Source organism: Betta splendens, chromosome 2, assembly GCF_900634795.4.
Source record: "Betta splendens chromosome 2, fBetSpl5.4, whole genome shotgun sequence".
Taxonomy (NCBI): Eukaryota; Metazoa; Chordata; class Actinopteri; order Anabantiformes; family Osphronemidae; genus Betta; species Betta splendens.
Genome location: NC_040882.2, coordinates 1,912,043 through 1,929,509, shown reverse-complemented (window position 1 = coordinate 1,929,509; position 17,467 = coordinate 1,912,043). Strand labels below are relative to the sequence as shown.

General features: G+C 38.1%; 2 protein-coding genes across 2 annotated transcripts; both read right to left on the bottom strand.

The window, feature by feature from the left end:
* Positions 1-5,704: 5,704 nt before the first annotated feature.
* On the bottom strand, positions 5,705-9,465 carry LOC114846102 (uncharacterized). The gene is made up of 3 exons (XM_029134890.3): positions 7,528-9,465; positions 6,859-6,944; positions 5,705-6,511 (listed from the first exon to the last, which is right to left on the bottom strand). The coding sequence occupies exons 2-3, from the start codon at positions 6,930-6,932 to the stop codon at positions 6,094-6,096; spliced, it is 492 nt and encodes a 163-aa protein (XP_028990723.1). The 5' UTR covers positions 6,933-6,944; positions 7,528-9,465; the 3' UTR covers positions 5,705-6,093.
* A 156-nt stretch (positions 9,466-9,621) lies between these two features.
* LOC114845992 (macrophage mannose receptor 1-like) lies at positions 9,622-12,674 on the bottom strand. Its single transcript, XM_029134658.3, has 6 exons — positions 12,465-12,674; positions 12,221-12,265; positions 11,531-11,911; positions 11,074-11,409; positions 10,609-10,697; positions 9,622-10,372 (listed from the first exon to the last, which is right to left on the bottom strand). Exons 1-6 carry the CDS (start codon positions 12,556-12,558, stop codon positions 10,235-10,237), a joined length of 1,083 nt encoding a protein of 360 aa, XP_028990491.1. The 5' UTR covers positions 12,559-12,674; the 3' UTR covers positions 9,622-10,234.
* Positions 12,675-17,467: the final 4,793 nt, after the last annotated feature.

Sequence of the window (17,467 nt, the reverse complement as noted above, 5' to 3'; positions counted from 1 at the left end):
ACACTCGGCCTTTAAAACCTAGGAGCGGATGATTTCCCATTATGTGTTCATCTCGTGACAGCCTGCCTGTCCTGTCCTGGCCTACTGGAGGAGCTTTTTGTTTTGGGTTTTGTTCTCTCTTGTCTTGCTGTGGTGTCACATGACTTCCTGTTTGAGTTCCTTTTTGTAATTAGTGTCATTAGTTTCACCACTAGCTTGTTTGTTTTTAGGTTCTGGTTTTTGTTCAGTCAAGGTTGTCACTTAGATGTTACACATTTGCTGTCTGTCAAGGTCCTCATCATTTTAGTTACCAATAATAATATTATAAATTTATTCAACCCATATTGGCGAAATTCATTTCTGCATTGGACCCATACCCTAGGGGAGCAGTGGTAAAGCCTATAAACAGTAGCTTAAAGCTGGGACCCCCTGCTTCCCAGACCAATCCTCTACCTCCTGGGAGGGAAAGTACAGTACAAGCAGCTGCTCAAAAAAATTTATCAATAAGGCCAAAAAAAAACCCTAAATATAAATAGGCACAAATTAATAAATAAAGATACACCTTAGGCAAACAAATTCATAACTAAATAATTATAGTAATGTTGTTAAATGTTAAATTAATATTAATATCTATAATATTTTTAATGGAAAAATTTAACGTTAACACAGTGGGGGTTGACCAAAACATACAACTAACCACAAATATCTGACTGTGCTAACACACTGTAGATCTTGTTGTCTTCTAAGTAATCTACAGCAGGAACTCTGGCCATTGAATACTAGTGCTGTACGATTATGCAAGGCATAAAAAGCCTCTGTAGTGTTTCAGAAGCTTTTTGCAGAGGAATAAATGATAATTTGTCTGCATAGATAATATGGAGGGTACAGAGTGTTCCTTCATTCTTGAATACTACCCAAAGTTGTTTTGGTCAACCCCCATTGAAAATCCGTTTTCCTTTAAGGCGTGCGCATATACTCACACATAATTACATTCATATACATACACCTAAGCATATATATTATTACACATAATCACATAATACTTAATAATAGTTTCAATATACAATATTGCAACTATCAATTAAAATTATTAATAGTAAATGACAGCAGTGCTTACAGCTAAGTCTGTTTATGTCTGCTTATCGGTTCTGGTGTTGTGTCCCACTACAAGGTTAGTAAAGCTGGAACATAACAATATTCATCAAAAGGGTGAGACAGAAGTTGGTGCATAAACAATGCCACTTGTCAAAGCCAGGGTGATGAGAGGAGTCCGGCTGCTACCCCCAGTCACCCAACTACACTAGTAGCCTGGGAGCCAGCATACCTTCAGTTCTGGAAGGGCAGGCGCCCATTTCAAGAAGGAGGTTTAACAAACTCTGAGTTCATACAGGAACTGAACTCTGAGTTGTCTTACACTGAGTTTGCAAACCTGGAGTTTTTGGTTTCAGAACAGCTGGGAAGAGTTGGTTTAATCAACTTCGAGTTGATTGACTCAGAGTTAAGCGCGTGCACCACAACTATAAACAGCCCTGATCAATGGAGTGATATCATTATAGAAGATATTATGAGTCACCATGGCAACAGGACAACAAAAGAGGTCCGGAAATGGACATGATACCTCAATCAAATAGCGACTACGAGTCTATATTCTGTAGAAAAAGCAACACGGCTGCAGCGGCAAAAGAGAAAGAAGAAGCTAGGACAGACAAAAATAGCTGCATGGTGGTGCGGGGGGGAGCACCGTCACCTCACAGCAAGAAGGTTCTGGGTTCGATTCGATTTGCACGTGCCGTGTTTGCATGGGTTCTCTCCGGCTTCTCCGGCTTCCTCCCACAGTCCAAAGATGGGGACTCTCTCCATTGCCCGTACAGTAGGTGTGAGTGTGTGTGTGAATTGTTGTCTGTCTCTGTGTTGCCCTGCGATGGACTGGCGACCCGTCCAGGGTCTACCCTGCCTCTCGCCCATAGCCAGCTGGGTTAGGCTCCAGCACCCTCGTGACCCCGCATTAGGGAATAAGCGGCTTGGAAAATGGATGGATGGAAAATGGAAAATAGCTGCCCGATTCAATGCGTAAATTCAGTGTAACTAATTACTAAATAATGTTAGTATTATTGTTATATTTCACTTGTAAAGTAAAGAATTGTTCTTAATTTTTCACTCATCTAAGGAGTTACTCCACTAAATACATAAAATACAGATTTTTGTATGAATTAAAAGTGCATTGTTATGTCTATACATTTTTAAAATTCCTGTTGTGGTTGATGTGGGATTTGTAAAGTAATGATAAGAGAGCAATTATTACATTAATCTAATTAGGTTTTTAAACTCATGTAATAATATAAGAATTTAATTTACATTTTTATGTAGGTGTGATCCTGCATGCATAAAAAGAACGTGGTAGCAGCTAAAAATAAAATATTAAAACATAATTCAAACAGGTAAGGCACAATCATATCATGGGTGTAGATTACCTGACCTTACAACAATAGGATGCAGAGTATAGCAGTGCGGGCAGCATTTTCAAAATGGCTGTAATGTTTTCACACAGTTAAATCATTTGACTTCTACTCAGCCAACAGAAAGAAGGCAGAGGCTAGAACAACTGGTTTTCTTAGACTCTGGGTTGGGTTCTTTGTTGGTCTTAACAGATTCTGATGGTAATATATGAATCCTTCTGTCACAACAGAAGCCCAGGATGTTGTAAGTATACTACTAAATAAAGCTTAAATTGTGAGAAGTAGTATTATAAAGTGTAATATTAATACAGTTTATACACATCACATGACTTCTGATGTTTGTGTTACATAGCTTAAATGATGCATCTTGATCGCCAAGTATAGTGACATTATTATCTCCCCTCTGCCCAGAGTGTGAAAGAACAGCAGGAGGAGTCACAGTCACATTCTGCTGCACAGATGCACACAGTTCAGTGATGTTCAGTGAATGCCAGAGTTCAATTCTGTAAGAGTAATGAGGAACTATGTCTTGTAACTCTAAATCTTCTGTATTTTCTGTTACCGACTACGAAGTTGTATAAATTACTTGTACTAAATCTCAAGGAAATGTTATACTTGTACCACAAGATTGAAAAGACAGATCTGGAAATTGAAATTCTCGAAAAAAAAGCTGGAGGTGAGTGTATAGTTAAAGGTGAATTGTATGAATTATTGGAAGAATCATAAAATCTAACAATTGCCTTTGTATTTGTAGGAAATGAAGAAAACCAAATAAATTAGGATTTGCATTTATTCAGTTTCTTTTATTGGTGGTGGTGATGGCTGATTAAGACATTACGGCAAATCACATCTGACTGTCCATCCACTCTGCAAATTACCGTGATGAAAGGAGTCTCCTCAGGGTCTTGTATTTGTAGGGCAGGGTGTTGTTCCCCTCTAATAATTGCAATATTGATCAAGAACAACACATGCCACAATAATGTCACAAGCCTCTCAGGTGTTTCCCTGAGGTGACGTAGGCACTGAAGACATGCTTTCAACAGGCCTATGGTCATTTGCACCCGGGCTCTTGTTCTGCAGGGCCATATTAAAGCGCTGCTGGGGGTCTGCTTCAGGTTCTGGGTCAGGGGTCAGTAGTGTGGGCTGCCATTAACCCCTATCTCCAGCAGAAAGTCGTCAATCTCTCCTATAAGAAAGTTTACATTACTTTACTGCTGCATAGAAGTGCTCATGTGAGTGTGTAGTGCATGCATTGAAATAAGTGTATAGGACATACATGTACTTACCACAGTGCAGCCTGTTACTTAGGGTTGACGCACAATATATTCATGAGTCATGAACAGAGCTGGGCCACTTGGCCTCCACATTTGTGATGATATGTGCAGCATTACATATGATCTTGGTGGTGTAAAAAATGATAAGTCAGTTACAGTGACCATTAGAAAAAGTAGTCAGTGTACCTGCACATTTCTTAGTTTATTTCAGGTCACAGCAAGATGTTATTAACTGATCATCATTTTTCAGATTAGCCGTAACGCAACGCAATGAATCTGCTCAGGTGTAAGAACACGGCCACGATGGATGATGTGTCTGATGTATGGGTGGATAAGATTATTATGTTATATATGTTATGGAGTCTCGAGAAAAACGGTACAGCTCAAATAAATATGCATGCAGATAGGAAATAACTTGTGGCGTCAAAATCCTCTCGCGGTGTACATTCAATGCACTGCAAATTAATACAGCCTCCTCATCTACAGGATCCTCTAGAAACGGACATGCCTTTTTGATCTCTGCGCGAAGGAAACAGGTGAAATCCACAGTATGAATGTACTGAAAGAACAAAAGAGGTCGGCCCATTTAAACATTGTTTACATTAAAAAGGGGCGGAGACCGAAGGAAACTCTTAGTTTACCGAACAAAACCTGCTCCCAACCAGGTTAGGTTAGAATAAGTTGCCATAGTAACTGACTCTGACTTTCGATTACCTCTCTTCTTGAAACATGTTTAACTTACACCACTTTACGGATTTAAGTTACCTCAGTTTCTGAAACCGAAAACTCTAAGTTTTCCTCATTTCAGGGTTAACAAACTCAGAGTTTCAACAACACCTCCTTCTTGAAACGGGCCCCAGGTGTCACTTAGTTTATGTGCTTTTTGTCTTGATGCCACTTCCCGTCTTTCTTTACCTGTATAAACCACCGTGTATAAGCCGTGGGCATGAAATGTTCTCTATAAATAAAGCGGCTTGGTTTTGCCCTTCACACAATAGTGTACTGTTAAGTAAAATAACTTGTGAGGGAAATCTATTTCATTATTTACTGAATTATCTTGTATTTACTGTTTTTATTTTCAAGTTACAGTGTCTGTGCACAATAAATACACCTCCTGCACCTACTGATTATGTGTTTGCTTAACCACACAGAGTGAAGTGAGACACCTTTGACCCATACTGACAGACATTAGGAGGTGTATGGTTCTTTCTCCAGATGTCAGTGGTTGTTTGAGTGGAGTCTGCCAGGCCTCAGCCTGCACATGTTTGGATAAGCTGTACCATCAGGCTGTACAAGTTTAACCTCTCATTATAAAGGATTTCACAGAAACAAAGAGCATGAACAAACTGGCCTAAAAGACAAAGTTAAACTAAGAAACAAATGTCACATGGTGAGGAAATAAAATTTCAAAGGTGAAATGAAACAACTTATTATCCAATAACACAATTATTGGAATGGATATAATCACAGTATTTTTTTTATAATCATTAAACATTTATGAAATCACTGCTTCTTATATTTAATTTAACTAATCAGCTGTAGCACCTGTTTATGATGCATTGGTTTGTAGTTTTATTTGTCTGCTTGGTCAGTTTGAATGTCTTTCCACATCTAAATAAGATGATGTCCCACTACATTAGCCTTCAGAGCTTTGTGTTTGTGATGGGCAGCTGTGGATCCAACCATCCTGCCTGCGTCCAGTCCCTGGTCCATTCATCCTGCCTGTGCTCTGCTGTTGCCGTAGTTGTTGTTGCTTGTTGTTGCTTGTTGTTGTTGTTGTTGTTGTTGCTGTGCTTCTCTCTCTCTCAACTGTTCGAGGCAGATGGTCACCCACATTGAGCCTGGTTCTGCTTTATGTGGGGTTTGTTGGGCTTAGTTGTGTAAGGTCTTAAACCTTACCTTGTAAATTGCCTTGAAATAACTGTGTTGTGATTTGGCTCTCTATAAATAAAATGGAATTAAATGATGAAACCATAGCAAATCAATTATCCAACGACTCCAATGAGATCAGTTTCTAGCAAAGTTTATTTTTTTGCATTTACACAAATATTCAGGAAACATGTTTCTGCTGCCACGTGATTGTATGTTTCCTTAAAGGTTTGATTCCATCAGTTTCTCTAAACCGATTCAAACAAGTCATTAAAGTCGCAGAAGGTAACTTTACTAGGAGATGGTAACAGAACTTACAGCTTAGTATCCAGGGACACAATAATATAACTGTATAAAACAAAGTGATATTAATGTTTTGTTACTAGAGAAGCTTAGATTATTACTGATTAGAATCAGATTTTACTGTACAAATTTATGTGTATACACTCCTTTTGTTAACATATGTTTATTTTGTAACTGTATATACTGTACTGTGCTCTTTCTCTCTTTTCATTTTAGTTGTCGCACACTTGAACCTTCATGACAGGTTGGTAACTGTCGGACATAGTGGCTCTGATGATGACATTGGAGCCTTTGTAAGTCAGACTGGGCATTTTAGCTTTACCTCTGACAAAGCTCGTCTCTGTATCGTTGTACATCTGGTCGAACAGTAGTTGTCCACACTGTCTGTCCAGCCCGAACACTCCCACTCCATACCAGTTAGAGTACAAGTTATAGTCGTACGGAACAGAGAACATCACAGCTATTCTGCCACCAAAAGTTTTTGTAGTCGTGTTTTGCAGATCATAAGTAAAAACTCCAACAGATCCACGAGCACTGTGAGGGGTCTTAATGAACAGAGAGCTGCCAGACTCAGAGGGGCTGAGTGTCGGTGCCAGGGGTTTTTCACAGAATCCACTGACAGTGTAAACACTGAAACCAGAAAAGCAACAGACATCTGAAGTTCAGAACGTTGTAACATAAGATATTTACACAGAACGATGATACTCAGACAGATTTTTGTAACTTGAATCATAAAATGAATCAATCTATCAAAAAATAAATCTTTCCGAACAGTGCCTATATCACTACTGGTTAAAAAAATAGAAAGCAGTGCACCACAAAAGTATTGATCAATTAAAAAATAATATTGATCACTATCTACTCCTGCCTTTTGCTTGTTACATTCACTACAGCATATATAAATATATATATACGCATATGTTTAGATATGAGCTGTGAATGGTGGAAAGAAACTGGAAAGGAGAGGAAGTACTCACTGTGGGTTACACAGAATGTACACAGAACACTTATTCTGAATCTCAATGGTGCACTGACGCGCTGGGATGGACATGGTGTCTTGAACCTGTACAGAGAAAGGAAGAAAGTAACTTCCAGAAATATGCCTGAACTCTAAAAATGTGGTTTAGGTTGGACAATCAATTCATTTTTATGTTGTTTTTTAGAAATATAGTTTAAAGGGCTTGACATCACAAATAGTGATACAAATAAACTCAAATTCATTACAATTAAAAAAAACTAAAAAGAATAATAACATTATTATAAAACACTAGTCTTAGAAATGTTTCGTGGCACACATTTTACACATGGCTGAGTCCTGATGGCAGCTTTAAATCAAAGGATTAGAAACAGGCAGCCAAAATGATGTCAAAATCTTAATATGATTATCAGAAGATCAAAAAACAGAACAGTAACGCAAACACAGACACAGTGCTGCCTGATCTTTACTTAAACCTAATACAGCACCATGAGCTGATCAGTTACAGCAATAAGTCATGAAAATAGTACTAGTAAAAAGTAAAGTAAAAAGATGGCGCTTCATGGTTTGAATTTATCCCATTTCTAAAAATGTTCTCATTTGAGTGTGAAAACAGCCAGTCAATTGTCTAATCCCACATTTCAAAGACTGAAAAATGTGTTTTACTTACAGAAGTGGATAAAGTCAGTTGCTGCAAAAACTGGCTGCAGTGGTTTCCAGGTATTTTTCACATAAAGGGGGTGAGATGTGCTCTGGGGAGTGGGTGTAACTTGCAGATACCAAGCTAAGCCCTGCCCCCAACAAAAATCCAGCTGGTTTTTGGTTTGTTCATGTGCATGATCAACATCCATTATTTTTATTTTCCTTTATTTTTATAATAAATCACACAAAAGACGGTTATTACCCTCTTTATGGGAAATTTCCACCACATAAGTCACTGGGAGCGAAATAGGTGCGTGTGGCTCCGGAGCCACTGGTTGTGGAAGCCTGAACATTATATTCTGGTGTCTTTTAAGGAGAGATGTCTTAAGCCTTTAGACTGACACACATCGAAAGCTGCATACAAGAGCATGGACCGCCAATTAAAGCTCGGTCTGTCCAAGCATACAGCTGCTTATTTCGGGTTTAAACTGCCATAACTTAATACTACAATACCAAATACTATAATCATCCACCACAGATGACCAGCATTTCGTAGTCTTAGAAACCCATGCACTAAATAGGATGGTGATGTTGCCTCATTGGCTAAATCATAATGATGATGCTGTTTTTACAAAAAATAAATTTGAAAGACTGCTCCCACCGGGACTCGAACCTTAGGCAAAATGCTTTGAGACTGTGTGTGTTAATCACTACACCAACCAAGACATGATCAACAGCATTTCTACAAGAGCCTATGTAATATAGTTAACTACAGTGTTTTAGGACCAAAAATGGGAGCCAATTGCCATGTACAGGCCAAAAGGACACACACGCACTCTTACGCGTTGAAAACGAGGTGATAACACGGGGCAAATGGAAACAAATCACAGTAGAGGCTGACACTTTTATTTGCTACCACTATAATGGCTATGTTACACAAGCTATAGGTAGCTGACTGGGTAAGCAGCTCTTATTGTAGAAACCTGACTAATTAGCAACTAAGCTTGGAACACAAAACAGTTAGCAAACATGTTTTCTTCATTAGGATAATGTAGAATACTGCACTCAAGATTCAAATTTACTTCTCAAGCACTTGAATTGTTTTACTTAGTGTCAATTACAGTAGTAAGTCCTTTTAGAAAAGTGAAACCCATTTGTGGGGATACCCTGCGTTAAAGGGTGGTAGCAGCGCCTCCTTCTGGATGAGGCGCAGGCCTGTCCAGCCACCCCTCATGAGTTTTCTCTGTTGGTTTTAGCACGATCAGAAAAGTAATCCTGTCACAAAAACATTGATAAACACATTAGGCAGGTTGTACAAAGTCATGGTGTAGAATGAATCCGTCTGAAGGATGCCAACATTATGCTGGAGAAAAAAAAAGAAACAGAAAGGGATTGCGCTTTGTATCAGCCCATTTACTGACAGTGTCAGAATCAAGGCTGAAGCTCCCTTCACTGACGCTTCACTTCCGGTTTCTCGCCATATTTGAAACAAGCTTTTTTTTTTTAAATATTTTTTTGATTTTTGATTGTTCTCTTTATTTGATCATCATCTTCCTTTTGTTCTCTGTTCAGACTCTTTGCATCCTGTAGTTTTCACTACATTCTGCATCTCCTCTGGTCTGATTGAGTTGAACTTAAACCTGTGGTAAATCTGTGCATTTTCAGGTGAAGCTCACTCTGCACAGACTGTCTTACTTTAAAGCTGCAGGTGAGTTGCCAGTTACCACTTTACAGTAGCTACACGGGCTAGTTTTTAGTCCTAAAAACTATTTATTGGAAGTTATTTGCATTTGAAAGCGCTTTTATAGTGGCTCATTATGATCATGGCAATAGAGCATCTCCGGTTAAAAGACTTTGATGTAAAACAAGGTTCAATGAAGGCAAAATGAACAGAAGGATGTGTTATATTGCCTGATAAAAACACTGTGTTACTAACTGTTAAACGTCAGTCATCAAGATGGTGAACAGAGTATATAAAAGTGTTTGGGAAGCTGTGGAACCCAAGTCGAAGACAGAGAGGGCAGTGTTCATCAATAAAAAAAAAAAACAATAACCAAAACCACTCCTGCAAAATGAAAGCAAAATAATCCAGGAGAAAAAAACACTGACTGATACACAGCTCTTGTCTTTTGTGTCTCTCTAGGGCAAACCATAGAAAGATGTTTTATTTATTTTTGGAACAACTGGAACACAGCGTGACACGAGTGTTGGTACCCACCTGACACACAAGCTTAAGGTGTCACACATACAATACCAATAACTCTAATACCAATAACACTCAGAGCCACCAATAACACTAACTCAAAATGACACAGAACACAACTCTAAACACCTACACACAGAAACCATGATATCTAACCTCACACATACAGTACACATAACTATTCACATCTGAGGCTCTTTACCAATAATTCTTAACAGCAGCCCCCTACAATATAGCCAAAAGCCATAGCAATATAATATTAAGCATCTTGCATTTTTTGCAAGATGTTTTTATTACCATCACCACACCTAAACCAAAATGTGTAAATTAAGACTCAAAAGCAGAGGAAGTTCAAACTGATTGTATAATAATGGTATTGAACAAATACGACAAATTAAACATTAGACAAGCAGAATTGTGACAGGAAGGATCACTCTGGTTCTAAACATTTTCAGTTTAAAGGTATACTGTATGTAGCATCTAGATCCATCTCTTATGGGCAGCATGAGCAAAGGAACAAAAATCAGACGTTTCAGTTTGAATACTGACAAATCTGGATGAAAGAACAGGTGCTCTGTTCAGGTTCCTCTCTGATAGTGTGTAGTTTGTCAGAGAGCTTTCTCCAGCTCAGCCTCACAGATATACCTTTATCTCTAAACACTGCTTCCATCTGTGGAAAAGAACAAAGACAGTACAGTGTGATTAGAGATTGTTTCTAATTTCAGGTCAGTGCTGATAAAAGGTTCCTGTAGCAGAAAGATGAACTAAGGACTGTCCACAGTACAGAACGCCACAGTTTGATATGGGAACATCCAGGAAACATAAATGTTTATGTGTTGGGTGAAGATTCCTCTAATAAACACATCGAGAAGCTGATGCTGATAATATAAATAATAACATGTTGACCTCTCTCAACATGGTCTCAGGCACAGCAGGGTCTGTCTTGGTCACAGAGGGAGCAGCAGTCAGCGTCACTCTCACATCTGTCCTTGGAGCTGTTTCAATAGAATCATAAATCATGTCTACAGGTAAACACTGATAAAACATGACCTCACATTTTATTTTTCACCTCAAGTGACTTTGTCTTTCTAATTCTAATATAGAACTGTTGTTGTAAAAATGTTCCTGAAGCTTCTGCTTTTGACAAATAAATTGATTCTAAAGAACAGCGTATGTTAAAGTTAAGAAAAAGTAGCTTATTCGTCACTTTCGCCATAACTCATTTTGCTTATGTACATGAAAACTAACACTTGAGTGTTCTCCAGACAAATCAGTCTGATCTGATAACAACTATTGTTATAGATAAAAATAAATATTTAAATAAAATTCACTGTTACTTTCAATGAGTCTCCTGGTGCTTATGAAACTCACCTCCATAGCAGTAGAAGGGTTTTTGTTTATTACAGTAGTCAGAGCTCCATGTCCCTGCTGTGTTTGACACAGTAGCACATGTCTTGTTACTTTGTCCATCAACCAGATCTCCATCACTTTGCCAGTTTCTGAATGAGGAGTAGCTCCCATCTGACCATCTCCAGCTGTCTCTGAACAGACCGATCCAGCTATAGCTTCTAGACTTCACACTTGGATTATCCACCTGATCCAGCCCACTGACCAGGTCTGTGTAATGCTGTCTGCAGTAACTCTGAGCCTGAGGCCAGGTCATTGGTGTTTCAACATAATGAAATGTGTTGCCGGATGGTTTGGTTTCTAGATATTATCAAGTTACCAGAAATATAGAAACAAACAAAACATAAAGATGTGATTAAAGGTTACTAGTATATTTTTCCTATTAGTTTTACTTTCATACAGTATATTGTTTTTTTCTTACCATTGTAGCAGACAGATGTATATTTTGTAGAACAAGGAGAATCATTCCACAACTGAGGGTACAACACAACACAGTTCTCAAGAATCCCCATGAAATCATTGGGTTCTCCACTCCCCCATCGTGTCTGACTGTCAACAAACTTCAGTCCTGGCACAGACCAGTACCACATCCTGTTGTTTTTGCCTGGGTAGCTATGCAGGCCAATCCAGGCTTCATCCTGATTCCCTGTCGAGCTACAGAGTCGCTTCATGTCTGTCATGTCAGATACTGTGGCCAGGTCTGTATATGTCTCTCTACAGTACTTCTGAGCTTCATCCCAGGTCTTTTGCTCTTTAATGAAGTGGTACTGATACAGGAGACATGTAGAAAACAAGCACTGACCTGAGAACAGAGGAAACACTAAAGCAAATTAAAACCAGCCCCACCTAAAACCTAATATAATTTAACCTGCTCCTGTCCATTTCACTCACTATGCTACGCTACGTTTTACTTTGTGCTGATGATAAATGTGGACTCTTCAATAATTCAGTTATCGCAGCATTAAATTCCCTTTCCTGTAGAAATAAGTTTAATTTCTCACGTCAATATAGGTACATATTATTTTAACAGCAGTTATTTTTCTTTATTTTTTTGTGTTTTCTAAGCAGCATCAGTATCTCTGCTCTTGATGTGACCAGATCATCAACTTACCCATCAGAACTACTAGAAACAGAGTCCACTGCATCTTTTCTCTTCCTGGAACCAAACACAGTGAAACACAGTGAGAGGGAGAATGTGACACATTGCGTTTTAGAATCAGTTCACCCTGAACATAAACATGTTTGTCATTTGCTCTCTCCTTGTTTGCATTTGGTTGCATGTACTGTACATGTATCAGTGATTGTAAACAGAAAACCTGCTTCAGTTTTGGGGGGTTTGATCAGTGTTTCCTTACCTGCAGTTACAATCAGTCCGCACACGTTGTTGCTATGTGGACAAAATGACAAATCTGAAAAATGTTGCATTACAGTGATTATTATAGTAACCATAAACAAATAAAAATAAAAGTAAAAGCTCTTACAGTACCTGTTGCTTCAGAGCAAGTATAAGAACACATGTTGGAGTGTTGGAGCTACAGCAAAGCCTCCATAAAATATATGACATGTATAAAAATCACAGTACAGATACTTACACAGGTGAAAGAAGCAGAGTCTGTGTCCTGTGACTGATGGACGACGGACACACGTCTGCTTGTTATACAGTTGCAGCTACGGGGCGTGACACTGGGTGGGGATGGTTGTAGAACAACCACAGGAGAAAGTCATGAGGAAGTCACCTTACATCAGGTTTCGTGTGCATCATGTCTGTGTTCCTCATTTTATAAACATCAAAAATATTTCAAGGACATACAGTCATGGCCAAGATTGTTTGCACCCCAGGAAAATTTCCAGAAAATCAAGTTTTTCTCAAAAAAAAAAGAATTGCATTAAGACATGTTTTGCTAACACATGTTAATCTTTTTGTGTACATTAGAACAAAACAAAAAAAGGAGGACAAAAAGCACCTTATTGGAACCTTTTCACTTAATATTTGTTCCATCCATTTCTGGTTGCTTTTTGAAGTATGTTTGGGGTCATTGTCCTGCTGGAAGACCCAAGGTCTCGGACGCAAACCCAGCTTTCTGACACTGGACCCTACTGTACATTACGACCCAAAAATCCCAATTTCATGATACCTTGCGCACCTCAGTGCCAGAAGCAGCAAAACAAACCAAAAACATCTTTGAACCTCCACCATATTTGCCTGTAGGTATTGTGTTCTTTTCTTTGTAGCATTCGTTCCGTTATCGGTAAACAGTAGAATGATGTGCCAAAAAGCTCTATCTTGGTGTCATGTGTCTACAAGAAGTTTCCTAGAAGGATTGTCGCTTACTTAAATACAGTACATTTTGGCCAACTGTAGTCTTGAGTTTTTATGTCACTGTGTCAAGAGGGGGGTCGTCCTGGGTCTCCTGCCATAGTCTTTGTTTTCATTTAAATTTCGACCGTTAGCTTGCGCTGACACTGATGCACCCTGAGCCTGCAGGGCAGCTTGAATTTCTTTGGAATTTGTTTGGGGCTGCTTAGCCACCATGCGGACTATCTTGCGTTGCAACCTTACATAAATTTTTCTTTTCCATCCACGCCCAGGGAGATTACCTACAGTGCCATGGGTTGTAAACTTCTTGATGATGTTGTGCACTGTGGACAAAGGCAACTCTAAATCTCTGGAAATGGAATTGTAACCTTGAGATTGAAGTCCTTAGACAGCTGCTTTGTGTGGCACACACAGACACACAATGCAAAGACTAAGTGAACTTCTATCCTTTTTAACTGCTTTCACATGTGATTTTTATATTGCCCACACCTGTTACTTGCCCCAAATGAGATTAAATAAACAGGTGAGCTATTTATTTATTTGGCCATGACTGTATGTTCATATTTCCAACATATTTCTTTTTTTTTACAATAAATACTCATATTCATTTTAATCATAAAGCACTTTTTACAATATCCAAGATAAGCAGGAACAAAAGATGTATGTAGAAACTAAAACACAGTGGAAGTTATTTAGTGTAAGTACTTCCTCATCTAAGTTCTTCATCTCTACATGGGGACATATTAACACACACAAAGACAGGGGAAGTTAGCTATTGTATGTAATTCCTTATTTAAACTGTATGTACTTCCTCAGATAAGTACTTCCTCAAGTAATAAATGTTGAGGCTACAAAAAAATGTTCAGTAAAACTGAAGTTTTTCAAGACAGATTTACATGATGCTGTGTATCTGATTCTATTACTGATCTGTTTAGTCATTGTTCAGATTATTATGTTTCAATTGAAGCCTTTATACATACAGTATCGGTATGCTTGAGTTTAGATAGTGAACCGTTGGATTACATTAAAATATATAATATACACTGTATATAAAATATATAAAATTTTACCTTTCTCCAGAACCCAATTTGTCACAGAAGTCAGAAGTTCAATGATTCTCAAAGCTTGTATTTCTCAATCACTGCCAGAGAGACTTGTGTTAATTCCTTAAGTATGATGTTTTATGTATGTATCTCTGTGAAGACAACACAGACTTTATGGTAATGTGTGATTCAAAAACTGAATTATTCAACCTGAATACTGGAGTCAAATAAATGTCTGTAGCTTCAGGACAAGATAGACAGACAAGAAGTCATTACTATTCTGTAACACTAGAGAACTGTTTATTGCCTGATGCACATTATATGTGGCTGATAGGACTGTGGTTGTAATGTTCTTCCAGATAAGCTGTACCACTACAGTATATGAACCAAAACCAAAAAAATAATTTAGGGTTAATAAACCCTGGAAACCAGGGTTTTAAAAGAAAAGATGGGATGGCGTGACAGCAGTTGTTGTGGCTGCTGGCCTTGTAGCTCAGTAGGTAGCTACAACTCAACTTCAAATCAGATATCCGTATTTGCTTTTTAGCAGAAGGTTTCTCTACCTTCTGTCTGAAAGTAAAAAGGAGATACCTGTATGTATGAAATACTTATGAAATAAAATATAAAAACAATTTTTAACTCAGCATGGAGACAGTACTCAACTGTAGACACATCTCTTCAGTGTTGCCTGTGCTGTGCAAGACGATAAAGTATCTGAAACAATCCACGTTTGTCTTTTACTGTACACCTGGTCTCTGGCTCCATCCTATCTGACTCCCCACCAGACCCAAGGCTGTAAAACCGAATAACCGAAAGCATCTTGTCTTGTCATCTTTCTCTTTATGGGAAATTTCCACCACAACGGGTCACCGACAGATTGTTTACGATGCGTCTTTTCTGTGTAACCTGTGTCCTTATTGCTGCAATTTGACATTTCAATTCTCATCCTGTCTTCGCCATTAAATAGTTTGATGTCATAAAGAAATGCTCACAGACACAAAAAACAGGAAATACTGTATATCTAGAATGAACGAAACAGAATTGAAAGTGTTTAAGAATACTTTTGAAGTGATGCTTGTTAAACTTAATCCAGGCTCCAAAGACAAAACACAGAGGGTCACCCTCTCTCTGATTAACTTCTCTAAACAAGTCGGAAACTGTCTTCCCTCCTGCAAATTATTATTATTTAATAATATGCTTATTTTGGAAAATGTTTGTGATTATTTTGAAATTTCATGGTCAGTTTACATAATTGTCTCTCATTTATTTATATAAAGTATTTATTTCATAATGTCCTATAAATTAATTTAATATTGAACACTAAGTAGTTCCATATTGAAGGTGGCCAAGTACAACGGCACAAGAACCAGATTACAATGGCTGAAACCATTTCAACAGGGCAGGGAATGTTCTCTAGCCCGCAATTCTGAGTACTGCTAGCTGAGTTGGTGTTGATGACGGTGGAGTGAAGGAGCTGTGACGAGCAGTTACTGCCATGATGGTTTCCTCTTTTTTTACCGAAGTCCGGTGGCCTCCAGAGTTGATCGGCGACAAGGAAGGGAAAATTGGTGCACCGGACAGTTATATTTGAAGTGATTGTTTAACTGAATATCCTTGGTATACCACGTGGTTTTTAATCGACGTAATAACTAACGTAATAAATTTTAATTTGTAACCTTTAGTGCTTCTTTTTACCACCTGAGCCCACCGGATTTTGACAAACACGCTTGTAATTGGTTTTACTTGCGGACTATTGTCCGCTAGCGTAGTTGGCGGGGACTTGACGCGGGCATCAGTTGACCTCTGTAGCCCCGCCATCTCACATTCCCAATCAACACATCTTCCTCACATAAGCCATGCATACTGTTTTTCAATATTACCAAACAAGTAGTTCAGATGATGATGATCCAAGCTCTCATTTGAAGCTGCAGCTTTTTCAAAAAACTTGGGTACTTCCTGATTTTATCTCCCCAGAGGTATTTTCACAATTTAAATACATAAAAAATGATTGTAATTTATCAATAAAACACAATTGTAACAAATTTAAATTAATACTTTAATATTAATGAAAGGACAATAACATTCTAAAATTTGGGGCACCAGGTTAAGCTGACATTAATTAAACAAATTAATCCACAACCACCAATTTAATTAAGCAACAGAAATTTACCTTGATAAAACCAAATCAGTCTGTCATGATTTCTTGACACAATTTCAAGAAACTGAATACTGATAGACACAGACCCAGATCCTGTGTCAGAACGTTTTATTAATTTACTACAACAGAATATAAATAAAATTATATGAATATATGCAGGTGAAATAATGAGTGCACAATAAACATAAAATTACCACATAAACAGAAGAATGAATGTCAATGAATGGACATGTTAAAAACACAGTAACCAGCTTCAAGTGAACATATGAATAAAAGAATATATGACTGGTAATATCTAAGTGGATGATGATTTTGGGCGAGAGGAAAAAGCACTACCTACTAACCCATAAGCAAACTAAAGGTCACTAAGGAATTTGAAAGACTCACTTTTCAGCGATTTGAGGAAACACCAGCGTTCTCAGTGAGATATTGACCTAACCTGTCCGAAGCAGTAGGAAGCTTTTAGCATCCTTCGGTACCGTGCTGTGGAAAGTTCCACCAGATCCAGTCACCGTGGGGCTTCTGTATCAGATTCGTCGTCCCACTATAAAATGTTTATGGTTTAGTGAGGCAGGCCTGGCTCACGTGAGAGCAAGAAAGAAAAACGCTTGGAATTCCACGTAGTGGAATTGGAATATTCCAGTTAAAAACTGTTAACAGAATTTACTATTGTTGGATAAAAGTTGTTGGATTCGATTGAGATGACTTTGTTTGTAGATCTACTTTCAAAGTAAGTTTAAAAAATGATAAAAAGACTGATGCATCGCAATAAATAAAAGGAATAAAACTTAAGATAGAGGAAATCCACCTAAACAAAGCTTGCACTGACTAAAATACTAG